The sequence below is a fragment of the Stigmatopora nigra genome, chromosome 4, assembly GCF_051989575.1.
Source record: "Stigmatopora nigra isolate UIUO_SnigA chromosome 4, RoL_Snig_1.1, whole genome shotgun sequence".
NCBI classification, from domain to species: domain Eukaryota; kingdom Metazoa; phylum Chordata; class Actinopteri; order Syngnathiformes; family Syngnathidae; genus Stigmatopora; species Stigmatopora nigra.
The window spans coordinates 4,793,947-4,815,195 of record NC_135511.1 but is presented as its reverse complement, the minus strand read 5'-3'; the positions used below and the strand labels follow the sequence as shown (position 1 = coordinate 4,815,195).

At 37.0% G+C, this 21,249-nt stretch overlaps 1 protein-coding gene and 2 non-coding genes across 3 annotated transcripts in view; 1 reads left to right on the top strand and 2 right to left on the bottom strand.

Annotated features, from left to right (window-relative positions):
* Positions 1 to 9,407: 9,407 nt before the first annotated feature.
* Positions 9,408 to 21,249, bottom strand: part of adgrv1 (adhesion G protein-coupled receptor V1) — a 96,929-nt gene continuing 85,087 nt past the window's right edge. Inside the window, exons 93-96 of the mRNA XM_077714886.1 lie at positions 19,659 to 19,780; positions 15,902 to 16,087; positions 12,729 to 12,906; positions 9,408 to 9,803 (exon numbers count right to left, since the gene is read on the bottom strand). Coding sequence (XP_077571012.1) covers positions 9,685 to 9,803; positions 12,729 to 12,906; positions 15,902 to 16,087; positions 19,659 to 19,780 — 605 coding nt within the window. The 3' untranslated portion in view covers positions 9,408 to 9,684. The remainder of the gene's footprint in view (positions 9,804 to 12,728; positions 12,907 to 15,901; positions 16,088 to 19,658; positions 19,781 to 21,249) is intronic.
* Positions 10,004 to 10,077, top strand: trnai-aau (transfer RNA isoleucine (anticodon AAU)). The gene has a single exon. It is a non-coding gene; the product is annotated as a tRNA-Ile (tRNA).
* On the bottom strand, positions 15,459 to 15,532 carry trnai-aau (transfer RNA isoleucine (anticodon AAU)). Its single transcript has one exon. It is a non-coding gene; the product is annotated as a tRNA-Ile (tRNA).

Sequence of the window (21,249 nt, the reverse complement as noted above, 5' to 3'; positions counted from 1 at the left end):
TATATATATATATATATATATATATATATATATATATATATATATATATATATATATATATATATACATATATAAGTATTTATACACATTATTTATTTATTTATTAACTTTTTTATTACCTATTCATTTATGTCTCAAATGTATTTTCCGGTGTCAGTATTCTCACCCTCTTGCTACTGTGACAGTGACATTTCCCAAATATGGGATGAATAAAGTTATCTAATCTAATCTAACCTACCTAAGGGTCTTTCAACTGTTCTACATTTCAGCAGCCCTCCAGTGACCTACAATCGTTTCATAAACCAGGAATCAATTACTCTATGTCAAACTGTGTGTGCGTGTGTGTTTTCAACACCATTTGACATTACTTCATGTCAAATTCAAGCATTTGTCCCTCAACAGGCCCCTGTAAATCCACCAAGGAAAGAAAAAAAATGTGAGGAATGAAAAATCATATCTGTTGCATAACCAGGATGTTTGATCCCTCGGGTGCTACGTGACTGAACAAAAATGTGCTTTTTTTCCCCCCCTGTCAGCTTTACCGCATTAGTGATGACTCAGTAGTTGTGTCCACCTTTGACTTTTGGGATTGGGGGACCCCTTGTGAAAGAAAAGGAGCAGGGGATTATTGTTAGAGTTGAGCATATATAAATATATATATGCACGCGTTACTCATAAATGCTGACGCTACACGAGCCTCAGCTGTTTCCTCACACTGAGTTAATCCCAGTCGTCACAATCCAGTGTGGTGCACTGTGTGTCACATCATTGGGAGGACACGACGATTCATGTACACTCAACAGCCTCTACTTGTGAAAAGATTATTTTCTTTGGCAATAATTGGTTGAGGATGACGACAGAGCCTATGTCCGATTATTATTATTAATAAGCGGATAGCCCTTTTTCATAAATTATGTAAAATGGTGAGTCTTTCAGGGCTATTGACAATAATAGAGGTCCAATTATGTGGCACTTTCCATTTCATTTTGTGGCATTTATGGGTTACTTCCTTTTACTTTTTTTTATTTGGGGGAAATTTAAGGAAGGTTCTTGTCAAAAATATTCCCAGTGATTTGCAATTTTTTTGTCAGGCCTGAGTTGATAATCAATAAGAGTAAATCAAAATATGGACAGGAAATATAATATACATTCTATATGTGAAGAGGTATGCTTTTCTAACTTCAAATTTAATCATTTTTTTACCTTCATGTTCTAAAGGTCACATGAAATAATAAAATCTACAAGTTCTTTCAGAAAGCGTACAACACAGACACAGTTCAGATTAAGTATAGTGTTACAAAACTAGTATATTCTTCAATGGGACAAAGAAGAAGAAAAAAGGAGCCACAGATGGACAGAGGAGAAGCAAAGGGGTTTCAGAGTTATTTCTTTTTCATCTCCAAGCAGCTACTTCATACCCATTCTGGGCACTTCTGCTCCAAACTGCTGACCTTGCCAGCAGGCACAAACTGTGCAGTGAATAATCATTTTTGAGTGACATTAACAGCGATAGACGTTCTTCTCTATTCATTTCATTTAATCTGATCTTTGTCGAATGAAAGTCAAAGCATATTTGACCTGATAGCATTACAGTTAATTAAATATTCTCAGTATTGCTTCCCGCAATTCTGACTTTAAAATAGAGCGAGACCTAATATACAAGACTCAATCATACCATACAGGTGCGCTCAGTGCCCCCCCCCCCCCCCCCCCCACACACACTTTTTAGAACAATCATTTATTAATTAGGCAACATCTGTCTTTATAATTACCATCTAATAATTACCATTTCCGTGTGTCCTTGAAATTGGTGTCATTTATCTCTTTTATATTATATTATACATATTAAAATACAGTAACGATTACTATTAATACAAAGTATAAATATAATTATAGTGCAGACCTGGCATATGTATAAATGTAGGACCCTCGACCCAAAATGTGATGTTCACATACCTTTAAATATATCTTATTTTTGTTTTATTCTTTTACCTTATTACCTAGAATAGTCCCTTGTCCTATAAAGGGTTAAGAAACCCTCTCATGTTTCCAGTTTTATGACTACTGGCCTTCTATCTTTCTTAGGAGGCTGATATATTTGCACTAGCTTTTCATCATTTGCATCATAGCGTTTATAGTTAGACGTTAGTCATTATAACTCATTGGAATAAATTCTGCCCGCCCTTACAGTTAAAATTGATCTTCATTTTGTGTTTATATGTTATTGTATTCGTCATTTTTTTTAAATTTCATCTTTTCAAACTTTTTGAAATGATGTTTAATTTTATTCATAATTTTTTTAGTGTAGTACTTTTAAATATTTGAAAAATAAGTTATTGATTTAAAAAATGTTCTGTTAAAATGTATTTGACTGCCGCCTTTAGTGGCATGGGATGAAATATGTCCACTCTGTCATAGGTAATTCCATATTATACTACTACTGCAATACTATCCGAGTAATGTTGTTAAGTGAAGTTCCACAGAGCGCTTATTAAATCCTAACATTAGCCTCAGCTTCCACCACAGTTCCACAGTTACATTTTTCTTAGTAAACATAATGAGCTATTTCTCAAAGAAAAAATATTCCATCCACAGGTCCGAGGACCAATACTGGTCCACAAGCTACCTAGTGCCGGTCCGTCAGAGTAAAAAAAAAAAAACGTATCGTTTTCAATCTCGCCCTCCTACCGTATTTTCACGACTATAAGGCGCACTTAAAAGTCATAAATTTTCTCCAAAATAGACAGGGCGCCTTATAATCCAGTGCGCCTTATATATGGAAAAAAATAAAATGTGCCTTTCATTGAGGGTGCGCCTTATAATGCGATGCGCATTATGATGTGGTGTACCTTATATATGGAAAATACACTATTTAGCTTCTAAAGTCAAGTTTGAAATAGAATAAGGCTGGAAAACAACTAAATCAGTAATAACACTGATAAATGCAAAAAAATATATTGAATAAACAATAGTACTTCAACCAATAGTGGCCTCCACACAGAATAAAAAAAATCCTAAAAAAAAAAATGTATGTATTTTCACGACTATAAGGCGCACTTAAGTCTTAGATTTTTCTACAAAATAGACAGGACGCGTTATAATCCAGTGCGCCTTATATATGGAAAAAAAAATAAAATGTGCCTTTCATTGAGGGTGCGCCTTATAATGCGATGCGCATTATGATGTGGTGTACCTTATATATGGAAAATACACTATTTAGCTTCTAAAGTCAAGTTTGAAATAGAATAAGGCTGGAAAACAACTAAATCAGTAATAACACTGATAAATGCAAAAAAATATATTGAATAAACAATAGTACTTCAACCAATAGTGGCCTCCACGCAGAATAAAAAAAAATCCAAAAAAAAAAAAACGTACTGTATTTTCACGACTATAAGGCGCACTTAAGTCTTAGATTTTTCTACAAAATAGACAGGGCGCCTTATAATCCAGTGCGCCTCATATATGGAAAAAAAATAAAATGTGCCATTCATTGAGGGTGCGCTTCATAACCCAGTGCATTTTATAATCCATTGCGCCTTATATATGGGAAAAATGTCATTCATTGAGGGTGCGCCTTATAATGCAGTGCGCCTTATAGTCGTGAAAATATGGTACTTGAAATAATAAAAGTTGTTTTAATAATAATAAATGATTGCTATAATGCTTGGGACTTGTTTACTTATTTATTTTGCCGTCGTGGGTGTCGTTCGTGCACTGACCCCACCCCCACACAATGTTGTCGCTCTCCCCATTAGCCGGTCTGCAATAAAATAGAATGAGCTTAACCAGTCAAGAGAGAGAAAAGGTTTAGGACCTGCTATTCTACAGCTTATAATAATATAAAGACATGGCATAAGATAACCTTTTGATGACATAGATATAGACATGGATGCACAAACAGTTCCTGTCAGTTGTATTTGAGGGGGCATGTGTGCACGAATGGAACGGTACATTCTCTTGGGTTATGTCATATAGGAATATGATGCGCACGAATGAGGAGTGAAGGTGAAGTGGTTCGGCTAATGTTTGCGACGGTCTGGAAAATCTTTTTGACTAAGTTTAATCATAGTTGATGTCCAATCTATTTGAAATGGAAGGGCTGACAGCAGATAAACAACCTCAATGGAAATCAATAAGCCAAAAAACCTAGGTCAATTCATGTTAGTATGTGCTGATATGAGAGAGTTAGATGAGTGCTACTTCACTACGTGCATTCTATTTTACCCCGAGCTTCCTTTTTATAGCCTGGGCTGACTCACAGATTTTATCCTCACATTCTACTGAGTCACAGACTGCAAAGACAACCCCAACCAACCCACACCACACATTGACCTCTCTCCAGTGTGGCTTTCACTGCTGAAAAACAACAGGTGCGACTCAAGAAAGGAGGGGGGGAATTATGGTTTTGCGTGTCGGAGCTTTCCAGTCACGCCTAACTGATATGTTAGCAGTCCCCTTCGAAACAGCCAGTCTGCAGGAGGATTTGAACTCCGGGCAAACCCTGGCAACCTTGAGCTATCAGCACATTCAAGACTGCGTTCCACTGAAATATTTCTCCACCTTATTACATTGGTGTTCTTTCCATGCGAGTTACTATGTTGACAAGGTTATTTGCGAACGAAGACAACAATCTTCCATACACTGATGCATTTCTAAAACAACATTTAAAAATTGGCTTTTGTCATCCTGCGTTAAGTTTGTTATACAATATGGAGACGGAGACCCAAGATGTGGCCCAAAATGTCTTCATGTAGCCCACAAAAACTTAAATTTTAGGTGTGTAGTATTATTAAATAAATGTTATGAAGCAGTTAAGCACACAGACAAACTATTCATTCATTCATTTTCTGAACCGTTTTATCCTCACTATGGTCGCAGGGGGTGCTGGAGCTTATCCCAGCTCACTTTGGGCACGTGGCAGGAGAAAGCCTGAATTGGTGGCCAGCCAATCACAGGGCACAAGGAGACAACAAACACTCATGCTCATGCTCACACTCATACCTTAATTTATATTGTCAAACCAGCCTACCATGCACGTTTTTGGAATGTGGGAGGAAACCGGAGTACCCAGAGAAAACCCATGCAGGCCCAGGCAGAAGATGCAAACGCCACATAGGTCGACTGACCTAGATTTGAACCTAAGACCCCAGAATTCTGAGGTTGACCCACTAACCACTCAGATGCCAAGCTACAGAGAGCAACAAGCTAATGTTAATACGAGACCTATGAGCTTATTAAAGCTTCACCCTTGGTTAAAAAACACCTCACATGGACAGGTCCTCACTAACCCAGTTTCCCGTAGCTGCCTCAAGGTGATAGCCCACTTCCAAAATAACATAACACCATGGTCTTGTGCTTATCACATCAAACGTGACAAAATCCAGGGTCAACAACAACGCTTGTTCTGGTTTGCTAGGAGACCTGCATGAACTTTGGGTTTAGGTTTGAAGTTGCAGAACTTCATGGCGGGTTTTGACGGCGACAGGCGCCCAAACCATTTTTCCGGGGAGGCCTGGCAATGAGCATTTAGTCTTCATCAACATCAACAGCACTAAAAAAATATAAATTATTCACCAGCCCCAGCGATAGCCATTTCCACAAGCAGATCAACACATATCCACTGTGCATCATTCAGTACTTTTAATTACTTTTTAAAGGGATCTTAGCTGGTAGAATTACACAACTGGTTAGAACGTTCAGTGCTGTCTGATTTCTCCACCTACGTTTTACTCAGGAATAAACTCAGACACTCTCATCTCATGTTCCCCAATTTTCCATCCGTCTAAAGCGGACAGGCCCGGTGGGCTAGTCCCCCCTCATCCTCAACCTTTACTCCTCTGGGCTGGACCGAGACCAAAGTCGCACTGTCTGTGCAGCTGCTGTCTGCTATGCTGACCACACATACAGTAAAAGCACTAAGAACATTCGAGTATGAAAACGCATTTGATGCTTGTTGCCATGTCTGAATTGTTGCCAAGCAACCGTTTTCGTTGGACAAATTAAGGTATGTAGTAATGCTTTTCTTGTGTTTTACATGCTACTGTCATCAAGCCTGACCTTAACTCTGACCCAATCTGGTTTGCTCCAGTTCAGACTCGAATGAATGCTGGTTGAGAGAAGAAAAAAAGGACAATGAGTGTGCTCCTTGTGTGAAAATGACTCAGGATTGGCAGTTGCTCTCTTCATTTCCTTAAAATACGGGATGGATTAGTGTGTAGTGCACATTTCCTGTGCGTCATCTGGATGTACTTGAAGCACACAGTGTAATGATATAATAAAACATGAACATTTGCTAAATAAAACAAACCCTACTGGCTAAACAGTTTTTGGAAAATGGAAATGTCAGTCTGTCCCATTTGCACTAATGAAACATCTTGAGCCAAAATACTACTAAATTGCCATTAGGTAACACACAATTTCACTTCTAACGTATATTTTTTTGTTTTCGCATATAAAATAAATATGCAACAAGCACACCAAATTTTAACAGCTATCTGAAACGATATTAGACGGACATAAAAATAGGAGCGTTTATTAATTTGATAGAAACTGTGTAAATAGGAGCAAATACTTGGCTCAACAATATGGTATGTGTACAAAATTGTTCTTCTCTCTGGATTGGCTGGCTTTCAAATCAGCCCATAGTAGGCTGTGATAGGCTCTAGATTCTTCTGCGATCCTTGTGAGGATAAACAGTTCATAAAATGAATGAAGGAAAGGTCTCAGTGGTTTGAACTGGTTTTGATATTTATAACTTTCCCTTTCTGGTGGCTCGATTATGACAAAACTATTCTCCAGAGATCAAACACCACAACAGCAAACTCAAGCAGTTTTTTTTTATAGTCATTCCAAGTTTGTTGTCTGTTATCTGCCACTTGTTATAAAAGCTGATTAAATAGAGCTGAAATGAGATTTATGAAGACACATGCACTTATCAAATCAAATCGAATGAGATCACCGTGACCATGATCTTGCTCGAGGGCTTAATGGGAAAAATCCATAGAGGCTTTGTCCTATTATAAAAAGTTGGTCCAACAGCTTATCTATGCAAACACAACTATTTCAGGCAGCAGTGAGGGTTAAAAATATCAGTAAGGAGCGTTCTGTGTCAACGGTCCAACACTTGGGTGCACAATGTACATGCTGGCAGCATTCATGCATGCATTTTATGTATTTAGGTAGTAAACGCACAGTGAAAAGCAAGCACATCCACATCAGACCATGCACAAAAGCTTCGGCAGAATATACATATGACTCCATATACCGGCTAATGGTGTATAATGTTGCTGATATTTACACAACCACCCGAACGGCCATTAGTAACTTTTGACAGGGCCCTCATTGGCTGCTATTCATAAGATGACAAAAAGAAGCAAAATCATATCTGTTATGCTGTTTGTAAAACAATAATACAATAGGAACGAACAATAGGAAACATTTATATATATATATAGAAAAGTTTCCTATTGTACGTTCCTATTGTACCAATCCCGATCATTTCATTCAGTAAATTCAGGAAATTAATCCTAATTAAAATGTATGCAAAATGGCTTAAAATAGCCATATATATATATATATATATATATATATATATATATATATATATATATATATATATATATATATATATATATATATATATATATATATATATATATATATATATATATATATATATATATATATATATATATATATATATATATATATATATATATATATATATATATATATATATATATATATATATATATATATATATATATATATATATATATATATATATATATATATATATATATATATATATATATATATATATAATAGTCTTTTTTGCATACATTTTAATATGGATTCATTTATTGAATTACGGAATTTCCCTCCATTGTGATGACATGCACATTATTCATTTGTGAGGCTATTTTTTAATGTTTCTTTCCTTCTATGGAAGGCACACACAAAACAGTGAAAGAAAAAGCAAAGCCCATGAAAAAAGCATTTAATCTCTATTAGATTTATACCTGTGTCGACTTCTTGAACTCCAGTGTCCTTATCAAACAGCCGACTGTCAGAGTCAGATAAAAGCCGCCATTCACAGACTCTCAGTTAATGATGTAACACTAATACAACACTGTGCAAGTGTGTCCTGCGTTCACTGGTTTACCAAAATGTCACTCCGCACTTTTGAATTGAACAGGAGCCGACTATCTTGATGAGATGAACACAAGCTGACTATCTTGATGAGATCTTGCCCTGCGTTCTGCTCCACTTGTCACAGTGGAATAATAATGTATATTCGATTCTTGCTGGACGATTTTGTTGACCTTGCAGATAAATTTGCTACCTGTCGAGATACCATTTAAATGAATTGTTTATGTCAGGGTTTGAAAACAAAGGTCAGTCAAGGTGCCACTTTGGATGGGTCACACTCAAATATATGGTCAAATTCCAGGAGTTTGTGTGAAGGTATAGACTGGGTTTAACTCTTTCACTGCCATTGACGATGAGAGACCTCCAATCTTATGGCTTTGTTCACTATTTTGCTGTGATTTTAAATAAGTGTAATGGGTAGTGCTGTTAGCAAATGCTGCCTTCCCTTCCAGTTCAAATGGATTGGATATCCAATGTTAACCATGGCTCATAAACATGATCTTTTGAATTAAGAATTATTATCTTCATATTTTATAATGAATAAGTTGGATCGCAGCCACATGATTGTGTATAGGTTCACTCGCCGGACTTCAGCGTGGGCTCGATTTGCGCTGTTGCTGGTACGATTGTGAGTGTGAATGGTCGCCTTTCTCTCTATGTTTCCTACAGCTTATTGGCAACCACTCTAGGGTGTAGTCTGCATTTTGCTCGGTGTTAGTCTAATTTTCAATGTATCTTTCTTAATTTTTTGGAATACTTTTAAGATTAACTGTATCCCCTGCCTGCAACCCTTTTTCATATTTTTATTTTTTTCCTATTATTTGTTACATTTAAATATTTTCTTAACCATTTTCAATTTTCATTTTGTTGTAATGAATTCATGTCTATATGTATATGTATATATATATATATATATATATATATATATATATATATATATATATATATATATATATATATATATATATATATATATATATATATATATATATATATATATATATATATATATATATATATATATATATATATATATATATATATATAAATGAATTCATTACAAAAAAGTCAAAATAAATTGAAAATGATATAAGGTTTTAAAAAATATATACATAAGGTTTAAAAAAATATATTTATTTTTTCCCAACTGTTTTACAAGAAAATCTTATTGTTGCTAGCAACTCCCAGTTCAAATGGATTGGGATGCAGCAAACAAATCCCTTGTGGCATAAGAAAGGAAAAAACAACCCAAATGCATTTAAACAGAATACGATTTATTAAGAATGTTACACAAACTCTATCACATGTAGTACATTGCTACAAAAATGTCTAAATATCCACTCAAACAAACTCCATCCATTAATTTAGTCCAACATTCTGATAAATGTTCATCCATCCATATAAAAGCAGTACAAATAATATCAAATCACTAAATGAAAATGTATTATTCCACCAGAAAAAAAATTAGTGCAAATAAAAATAAAGTTTGTATAAAAATACTGTGATGTGTTCCGAGGATGAGGGGTTCTACTAGAGGTGTGTGTCAGCGATGGGGATCCTTCGTAGCTCCACAATTTGTGAGCTGCTCACGCTGCCCCCATCGTGGCTGCCCGGAATGGACTCGTTGTCACTGATATTTAGGCCGCTTCCTAAAACCCACACAAACATTGCAAGAGTTTTAAACAGACAATTGACATTATTTGAAGACAAAAAATGCACAACTATTCATGTAAGAAAATATTTTATTGAGTTAACCCTGCTTTGATACTGATCTGTTATTTTTTACGTGCGTGTAGTGACCCCCAGAAGCATGGGTTGTGTTGCAATACTGTAACCGAAGCGGACAACTGGCTGGTTAGCTCAGTTGGTTAGAGCGTGGTGCTAATAACGCCAAGGTCGCGGGTTCGATCCCCGTACGGGCCAGAAATTATTTTCAGTTAGGATTTTCTGATCTAGTTAACTGATATCTTGCAAGTTCACCAAGAAGAAAAGTGAGGTTTTCTTGAAGCAAAACATTTTTGATTATTCCCATCCCCAAAAGGATTGCAGGGGTTGCTGGAGCCTAACTCAGCTGTGTTCGGGCAAAAGGCAGAATACAACCTAGACTGGTCGCCAGTCAGTCGTAGAGTAACAATCATCCGCATTATCATACTGCCGCCACCAGCAGTAATTGAACCCGCGCCTGCCCATCTCTAAGTCAGGTGAGTGAATCACTACCCCAAGAGGCAACTCATTTCTATTTATTGATTGTATTTAAGATACACATAAAATGTGCTCCCCGTCAATTAATTAAATGAGTTTTGTATCATGTCATATTTGATTAAAAATATCAAAACACTTATACCTTTTAGCAGTACGAAAGGCACGCATAGTGTGTTCTTTCTTTTAAATAAATTTACTGTCACAAATTGAAATATTTCAGAATCTCAGAAACAAATGACTGGTATGCTAATTTATTTTGCATGATACAGTCTGCCTGATAGGTATAAGTCTATACCGATATGTAAGTAAATAAGGAAGTAGCCTCAGAAAAGCTGTTTTTTTTCTCCAAAAAAAGCTTTGTCAACACAACAAAGGAGCACATATTTTAAAAACTTTACGTTTTGAGAACATTGTTACAACTTATGACAATAAAGATGGAAAAAACATTTGAATTTGGGTTTAAAAAAAACCCTTCAAGCAAGTTCATGTATTTTGGATCACAAGATTGATAACATTTTAAGACATGATGGGATTTTTAATAGCTTTTGAATAAAATGTAATAGCTGGATTTTGTTACTAGAGTCTCTATGTAAAATGTTGGTGTGTCATTTGTGCGTGTCAGTACAAAATGATAAGAAAAATTCTAGGAAAGGCAGCATGTAAATAAATGATCAGCTCAACGGGCCTCTTTGATGGTTCACTGGCAAATGAAGTGTGTGAAGAGCCTCATTACATGGCTGCCTCCTGACCCCAGCCGCTTACATAATTGTGGTTGGACAATTATTTTTCCAGATGAGTGCCTCGTTCTGTTGGTCTTCAAGCGGGCTAAAAGTTCACTGTGACATGTGGCCAAACGGTGCGTTCAAAAGTCACAGTTCAGCCTGTAATTATTTCATGTAACATGTGTGCTACGTGTGTGAGAGAGCATTTTGCTATTTGCAATATTCTATCTTTCTTTAAACTCTTTTAATGATGATAAACAATCCAATCATGTAGTTCTTTCCATCCCTGTGATGTACATTGTACAATAAACATCCAGTTCATTTAAACTGATATTGCAATGGCAGTGAATGAACATCCCTACATCGAATGTTTATTGGCTGCCATCCTTCCCAGTTCAATTTGATTGGACGTCTAGTGTAGTCGATAGAAGCCTATGAGTTAATAATTTTGATTGCTTTCAGTTTTGCCCAGCTAAAGCAGATTCAAACTAATCGCAGTTATTTATTTGTAAAGACAACCATACAAAAATGGGACAAATTCGTTTCAGTCTGATGTTACATAAGTTGCATTGAATTGAATTTGAAACACTAGTTTAACCTGAAGAGTGAGTGTGGTACTCTTTTAATGAAATAAGTGCCTTTGTTGTTGACCTATATGGATGACTCAAATGGAAAGCATGATGACTGACAAGATGTATCAAATTAGCTTTTGTAGGTCAACGAACTGTTGAGAGTTACAATTTAGACAGAACATAATGGGAAGTTCTAAAATATGTGTTTGGCAAGTCAATTTAAGTGAGTTGGAACTCTTGTGAGTACAGGAAGTATGTGTTGTTGTTGAATACTTTTGCGAAAATCTGTGTAAAATGGTTGGGAATGAAGAGAAAACTCATGACTAGGTAAGTGTAGTTTAAGATTGGAACATTACATTTTTTATTGTAGGTAATATTTACCAAGGAAATGAGATTTAGACGTGTTTAATGAATGTTTATTTTAAATGTATTATGGAAGAAGAGAATATAACATTTTAGGTATGTCACAAAGGTCTAGAATTTATTTTGCAGAAAACTAGATAACAGATTATCCTATTTAACTAAAATCTGTTGACTAGGTGATATGATGAGAAGAGAAAGGGCCAAATGTCACAGAGGTCATCTCGTTACGCTTTGAATTTGGTTGCATAGAAAGTCTGCTTTCTTAGCATGGTCCTTTAGTTCAAAACAGGCATTCAGGAATTTTGCTTTTTCCTTTATTTTGATTTGGGCTTGTACAGATTTTGAGTTTGTATTTGTCGTCATTTAGTTCTCTTTTGCTAATGAAGTAAACATTACTTTATTTATAGTCGAGCAAGTAAACAACTAATTCTGATGTGTAAAAAACCTTGTGGACTTCCTGTATGTGGCTCCAGTTTTTTACCTAGGTCTACAATGTCTTGTGTGTCTTGTGTCTGTCTTGCTGCTGCAACCAAGGAAATTCCCTGAATACCGGATGAAATAAAGTTCTAATCTAATCTAAAAAAAAAAAAAAAAAATAGCATATTGAAAATAATATGAATATTGGCTACATGTAAACATGGCACTGTGCCTTTGATTTGTTTGTAAAAAAAACATTTTGTGTGCTCATCAGTGCAGCACATCTGCGTGTACTCACCAGTTTTTAAGGCAAATATGAGGTCGTCAAACTCCTGGGACTCTTCGTCTGTGATGGCCAAGTTGGTGTTGATGAAGCCTCCTTCAGTTGTGTACGTCCCCATCACCGGACTGGGCTTGAACCCAACCGTGGGCTGAGTGCCGGGCCTCAGTGACGCATGCTCCCAGTCCGCAGACACCTGATGAAAAGTCATCATCTAAGTGTTGGTCATGCAGTCGTTATTTAACAGGAACTTTCCAAGAAAATTATGAATATGACACAAATATAATAGGGCTGGCCCACTTACTATTATTACATTTACAAGCACACCCTGTGTCATGTAGTCATGTTCCTGTGATGAGTTTGGGTCAGGCAGAGTGCATGTCATTCAAGCACCCTTAGGGTTAAAAACAAGGCCACCGAGAGTTCATGGGGTGATCGAGAGGTCATGTGAGTGTTAGGCTTTTAGGGGGTTGAACAACCTTCCAAGAACTAAAACACGAGAAAAACATACAATTCTTGGATGGAGCCTAGTGTTCTGCTCAAGAGCTGACTATACCAGTATAAGACTTGCCTGAGACTAGAATTTACCAAGACCAAAACTAGAACTGGACAAGCTGAGACCAACACGAGACCGAGAGCAAGACCAATAAAACAAGATTTTGGACACAATTGAATATTTACAAATGATTCAACAACTTAATCAAGTGATGCATTTTACTTACTGAACACGGAACCTTTCATGTTGAAGTTTTCTGATACACCAACTAAATTGACACACCCAACTAACAGTTCCCAAAATATCCAATTAAATAACTATTCTTCTCATAATTAAATATCAGTTGGGGCAAATAAATGTAATTACTTGACTGTATACATAATTTCTTCTTGTGCTACAGCTGCTTGAAGTACCGTAACAGTGTTGATATTAAATCAATTGATAAGGTTGAATTAATTACAAAGTGCAAACTATTCCACAAAGAGTGGGTGCGGGTCTTTTTGTTCCAACCAAACAAGACGACATCTTTTCACCTATTTGGTGTCCAACAAGCACAATCGGTGGATTGTAGTCTGGTACTTTATTTTTGCGTCAAGATGATTGGTTAAACTGTCTGTGCTGTATCAGTTGCAACAAAAACCTGTACCCACAGCAGCCCCTGGGGACCCGTTTGCCTACCCAATTTTTTTTTTTACTGAGCCTAAGCCCTAGTAAATCAAATTTTTGTTGTTGTTGTTATTAATGGAATGCACATTTCTTCAATAAAAATGAATTGGCATTAGAGGTGCTTTAAAAATGTGCTGTTTTTACATTAACCACTTTAATTTTCCCATAATTTCACTTAGAACACTTAAAGCAAACATATGGACAATCTTTCTACTGTTCCAATGGCTTTGTTTTCATTTTCGTCGTGAACTCACTCGCTGCTACTGACAAGTCCGAATTGATCCCCGGACGTATGGTCGACGGACGTTTGGTCGACAGACACTTGGTCCCTGGACGTTTGGTCGACAGACAGTTCTCTCTCTCTCTCTCATGATTATAACTTTGAGAGCGAGAGATTACCTGGTTGATCGCTTACAAGAGCAAACTCTCTCTCTCTCTCTCTCTCTCTCTCTCTCTCTCTCTCTCTCTCTCTCTCTCTCTCTCTCTCTCTCTCATGATTATAATTTTGAGAACAAGCGAATCCAGCAACCAAACGTCCGTGGACCAAGTGTCCGTTGACCAAATGTCCGGTCACGGTCCGAATGGAGAGGCACTTCAACAATGACCATTCAATGCCCAAATGTCCTCATTAATGACTCACATTAACTCATAAATCCATCCAAAAAGTTGTCTGACCTCCCGTATATCAGCCCACCCTTTCATGATGATCGTTCAAACACTTCACTGTCTTCATCATCAAAAACTATAGCCCGAGTTAAGAAAGTAACTGAAAGACTAGTTGTGAGACTGCTGGTAACTCAGACTACTTCTTTGTGTGCTCTGATTTCATTCCAATTTCTCTCCGAGCTTACAAAATAAGACTCGCGTGGTGGTGTTTTTATCGTTGAGGCTAAATTCCAAAGTGCTGTGCGCTCATGAATAAAACAAGATTAGCAGATTCCCGTGAGTGGTGGGTCTTCCAACGCTCACGCTGCACGAGTCCTTATAGGGTGTTCTCTAGAGAGAGTGCAAGAGTTATGTGTGCTTGTTTGTGTACACCGCCTTCAATATTACAATAATGTGTAAGCTTTTACAGACTACTTGTAATAGTGATGCTGCTCATTTCATGATTTTTTTTAAATTTTAGCTTTAGCAACTTGGGGTTGTTTTTGTGGGATTTTATGGTAAAATTGTTGGAACTCTACAAAGGGAACTAATGACACATGTACAGTGAATAAATATGATTTTTATTACAGGCATCTTGAATTCAAATGTTATTTATGGCTGTGACAATTGACAGATTTCTATAAATAAATGTTCCAAATATTAATAGTATTTTCTGGACTATAAGTCGCACTTTTTTCATATATTTTGTCTGGGTCTACGACTGATAAGTGTATTATTTGTTTAATCTGACTCTCAACAGCTTTGTAGGTTGTTTTTTTAGGTTATACTTATAAAAAAAGACTTACATTAATGGATGCTTTTTTTCTGTTGTTCTTTATTTCACTATTACTTTAACGTATATAATGTTTTGCAGGTTTTTTAAATTTTGCTTGTAAGATATCAGTTCTCTACATCTGATATTTCATGGCAAAAATATATAGTGGCCCGTACGGGGATCGAACCCGCGACCTTGGCGTTATTAGCACCACGCTCTAACCAACTGAGCTAACCGGCCAGGTGCTTCAACATTGGTCAATATTTCAAACTTATCCTGTTTTGGAGGAACTATACGTGTTTTTGAAATTTGGGAGCAAACGGGAGTACCTGGAGGAAACCCACGCAGTCCCGGGGAGAAAATGCAAATTGCAAACAGATGGACAAGACCTGGATTTGAACCCTGTACCCCAGAGCTGTGAGGCTGACGCGCTAATGTAAAATAACGGGAAAAGATTCGTAAACCAAAAGATAGACTACAATGAAATACAAAAACAACGAGTGGGAAAACGTAAGGCCACCGAGACACCTGAATTAATACAATAGAATACTAAATGAACACGAAGGTTGTATAAATGATTTCATCATCGATCAGAACGGTCTGCGTTACCTCTTCCATGGCGCTGATGAGGTTCTGTGTTGATTTGTTGATATCGGCCCCGACCGTGGTAGGTCCGGCTCCCGGAAGGCTGGAGTCCAGACTGTCATGGCCACTCATTTCTACATTATAGGTGGCTTTAGTGGGCCAACAGAGCTGGTTGTGCATGACAAAGTAGACTGCAAACACATATAGTCCCTGTATAGATTGCAGAATGGCAAATTTAATAGGTTACAAAACTTTCCAACACTCCTGGCTTTGTAAAGCTTCTGCGAAATCAGCATCTGTTCAAGCAGTGCTAATGGAAGATTACTTCATCTAGGAGACATGACATCATTAGAGCCCTGGTATTTGTTCATCTGCCATTTCCGCAGCATTACAAAACCCTCTTGCTCAAATACTCGTGCCAGGATGTGAATTACCCCAAAACGGGCAGGTGACAAATACCACAAGACCGTCTTGTATTTCACGACATACATCCTCGGGCGATGCCTGCAGCTGCCGACAAGAATGTCGTTTGAAACTGAAAGTGGGACATTTTAAGTTTTGGGGCCTTAGGCGGTGCTAGATGTCCAATCCGTTTGGACTGGGAGTGGTGGATGCATTTGGATCTCCCAGTACAAACGGTTTGGATGTCTATCGTCGTCATGGGCTGTTGATTCGTTAATAGGTCAAGCGACTAGTTCTGGTAATTAAAAAAAAAAAAAACTTTAATGTTATTTATTACTGTAATTTTTTAAAAAGAATTCGTGGGAATGCTTTACTGCTGGTCAGTTAACTGCAGTAGGTTAAATATAGGACATTTCACGTTAATATAACACGACTAAAAACAGAAATAAAGATAGGATAAAGCTCTCTTCAGTCATTCAACTTTGTTACCATTATAACCGAATTAACACTGTCTAATCTATGTGGCAGATAGATTCTTTCAGTTTTGTTTTTTTGAATGATTGTACTATTATAGGAGTAGAAGATATTAAATATTAGTTGTTGAATGGTTGTCCAACTTCTTGTGCCTGGCAACTGATTCAGGGAGTTCCCTGCCTGGTGCTCATAGTTAGCTGTTAATACTCTAAAGTTGATTTGAAAATATATCTTAGTATTTCAATGTTTCAAATGAAGGTTTGTATGTTGTTTGCAATCAAGGCAGCTCCATGCTCATAAAAAGCAACATGGGTGCTTTAGCATAGATCATTAGGAACAGCCATTCAGAGAAGGCTTTAAAATGGGCCTGTTATATAAGTGTGCACTGATCAGTGGAGAGAACATGTGATTGGCGAAGGCCAAATGAACAAAGTTACAAATGGGTTGTGAAAGGGTATATAATGGTGATCACAGGGGTCAAACCATCGGCCCTGGTACTAGATTCATCCTTTTGTCTATTGTGTGCATTGTTATGTTTGTTGCTAAAATATAATCTATATAAAATTTGTAGTCTTGATTATGAAGAAGATTTACACATTAAATTTTTGTTTCAAAATTTTAAGAAATCCATAAATAAAAGTGGGTAAATACTAACCACTGCCTTTAAAAAAAATTAATAAATCAAAGATAAAATTAAAATATAAATATATAGGTAAAATGAGAATGTTAAAGTTTTTAATTGAAAGATAAAAAATAAAAAAAGAACTTTATTGTTTCCCCACCATTTTAAAGAATTTCTTTAAAATGAAACGAAAACATTAGCTTTTTAATATAATTTTATTTTTTTTTATTAAAAAAACAAATTTAAACAAAATTATGATGATGTATGCGGCTTTTCCTACTCTAATCAAATACAAAATTTTAAACAATAATAAAACGACACTATTTACCATTTTCCACCTTTTAGACTTTGGTTAAAATATGTAAACCGATAAAAGTTAAAAATTAAAGAAGAATAAATAAGTTAACAGAGAATATTTTGGACGTTTAGCACCGGCAATGGCAGCCAAATGGATACTTAGTTTCAAATTGGCCAACAATTGTTTGCAATGCTGCTATGAGGTAAATCGGAAGGCGCTAAGGAGAGGAAGTACTGCTGTGATTGGATTACATCCCCTCATTCAGTCTGCTGCGCCACAGATGTGGACCAATAATAGAGATTCATGGAAGGGAGAAGTAAAGGAGGATATGTGGCTTCTAAGTGTTTGACAAATGAGGAACCTGCCTGGCGACAGGCACGCAAGCATACATGAACGCAGTTCTAGGCACTCACATGTGCAGCTGTTTAATGGTGGCAGGTAAAAAAAACCTGCTGTTTTGTGGCGCACGAGCACACCACAGACATTTTTATAATGGAAAAAACTCAGCATGTTGCAGAACAGCAACACGCCAGATTTAAAAAAACAGTTATCATGTTCCAACTGGTTGTTATTTTCTCTGATTTTCTTCTTTTATTTGATGCGTCGGCCGTGTTTACTACCAACTCATAACTCAAGGTGTCGAATTCAAGGCTTGGAGCTCAGATTCAGCTCGTAACATTATTTTTGGTTTCACGCAAAAGTAAATCATCTGGATTCATTTTATATTTTACGCTAAAATCGAATTTATATAAAACTTCTCGAGGGTGCCTGATGGTGTTGGGGTTCACTCGCCTGACCTCAATGCAGGCAGGCGTGGACTCGATTCTCGGTCTGAATCTCTGTGTGCCCTACGGAACACCATTCATCTACGGTCCTATGGTCTAAAACTCCAAAATGCCCTCCTTGAGAGCAATGATGTCTGGCTTTTGGGAGAATCAGCAGTCTGCACTACTGGTCACAAAGTTGCTTGCATGCATGATGTCACCTTACGGATCTCTAGTGATCAGTAAACTCAACATTGTGTGTTGACGTCGACATCATTGCTCATCCTCCTGCATTCTTTCCAACAAAACAAACTTACTTTAGTGTGACACTGTTGTCTTTTGCACATGAATGCCACATATCACCGAGGGTTACTACACACTTTCAAAAGTGCATTACAGCAATACAATGAGTGAGCAGGAAGGATGATTCGTCTCATTTTCTCAAAGAATCAGTCGTCCCAAATCAAAGTTGTCTAAAATCTTTTCATTGAATATTGTTTGGCATTAACGGCGATAAACGTCCAATCAATTTTAAGTGGGAGGCCTAACAGCAATCATTCCATTGCTACCAACCTCCCCAGTCAAAGTGGATTGGATGTCTACTGCCCTCAGGGTAAGTTAAACATAATAACTCAATGGCATCCTTCCTTGTTGAAATTGATTTGATATCTATACATGTCAATGGCAGTGAATGAGTTAAAGGACGCCAGCGACAAATTTATCATGAAGTAATGGGATATTGTAACATATATAGTCATTTTTGCAATTAAAAAAATATTATTTGGAAGTTAATTATGAACGATGATTAATCAAAAAATAAAATTTCAACCAAGATAGCTCACTATCCCTTTTTGTTATTTGTTTAATAGATTAAAAAAAAAATATACAGAAAAACAAATGCTAAAATTCTGCAACTTTTTCCTTTTATTAGAACTAATGGAGAGTGCTACTATTTGGAGTGATTAACTCCATCTTGTACTAAAGTTGAGAAATGCGACTTATCGTAGGCTGAATTGAATTTCTTTTGTGAACCATACTCAATGATAATTTCATCATTTGGTGCGGGCAAATAAAAAAACGGACCATAATTGTGACACCCCTCGCTTAAGACTTAAGATATTTGGCTGTTTTAGAGTCTGAGTCAAAACTGTATGTAAATCCTTCACAATTTATAGGCAAATGAACATTCATCAAGGAGAGTAAAGAGGTAAATAATCTCACCAGCAGGCAATTACAGATGATATAGAGGACAAGCATCCACATGTGCTGATAGCCAATGTGAAGTCCTGCCCACATCCACACGAGAGAGATGAGCAGGAACAGGTAGAGGACTAGTGGCACCTCTGGAATAAGAGAAGAAGGTGAAGATGAAAATAACATGCCTCTTTGCAAATTAAAATTTTTGGGACCAACATCCGGACAACCAAACACCTGGACGACCAAACGTCCGGATGTCCAAACATCCGACCGACCAAACGTCCGGACGACCAAATGTCCGGACGACCAAACGTCCGGACGACCAATTGTCTGGCGACCAAAAGACCAGGCGACCAAACATCCGGGAAACCAAACGTCCGGAAAACCAAACGTCCGGGAAACCAAACGTCCGGCCACCAAACGTCCGGCGACCAAACGTCCAGCGACCAAAAGACCGACGACCAAACGTCCGGTCATGTGATAATTATACTACATAGTGTACTTGTATTTTTGCAGTATTGTAGTAATAATAGGGATGATCTTACTTCTCGATTTTTCGATTATCGCGGCCATGTCTGGTCTACATTATCCGCGAAACTCGAGGGTTTACTGAACTTCTGTATCCTGACTGCTATCTGGTTCGTCTTCTACATACTGGAATGTGCTTTCATCAAACGCGGGGAGGGAGGTCACTAGAGGAGAGCGAAGGACATTGAAACAAACCTAAAAGATGAAGAAAAAGATGGCAGAAATGGCACCTAAGTGAAACGTGGGCCCTGTGTTTCAATCCCACTTGTGAAGTGTACAGTCTGTTCTGCACACGGCGGACTAGTGACTCATTTTGCAAGGTCACTTTCAAATCCACACACTTACTACGTGCTCCACGCAGGCTTATCTAAGTTGGAGCATTTCGTTCTGTCTGGCAGGATTAATTTGAATGAAGCCTAAGACTGTGCGTCTAAGTTTCGGTTCCACCGCACGTATGTACTTGAAAATGACGCCCTCATGAAGAAAGGCATTTTTATTAACTCATTGGTTGCCGTGAACATTAATTGCCAGAATTCCCGAACCGAATGGATTACGGAATCAAAGACAACTAAACAGTTAAAAAATAAACACATTCTGACTAATTTGTTGTTGCAACTAGCTGCAACTAGTTAGTTTACAGGCTGATATCAGATCATTACTAGGTCCCATCCTCTTGACATCGGTTCTCTTCCTGTTAATTTTGTGATGTTGGTGGGTCACTTCTTGTTGATTTTGGGTCAACTCACTTACGGCACTTACTTTTTTATATTATGGCACTTTCTGTTCATTTTTGGGTGTTCTGCGGGACACTTTTTGATTTATTTTAATAATGAAAAAAATGGTAATGCCATGGATACTTTTATATTTGTTGTCGGTGTTTTTTTTTTTTAGATTTTATAGTATTTTAACCTGTCCCCTATCAAGGATCATATCCTGCCAATAATACACTATTCTATTTTGATTGGGAGAGCTGACAGCGAACAATTTAGTGGTCATTTGTGCCAGTCCTCCGAGTCGAAATGCATTGGGCAAATATCCATGTCAATCAAACTAAAGCGTCAAAAGAAAACCACAGACATCTGAAAGA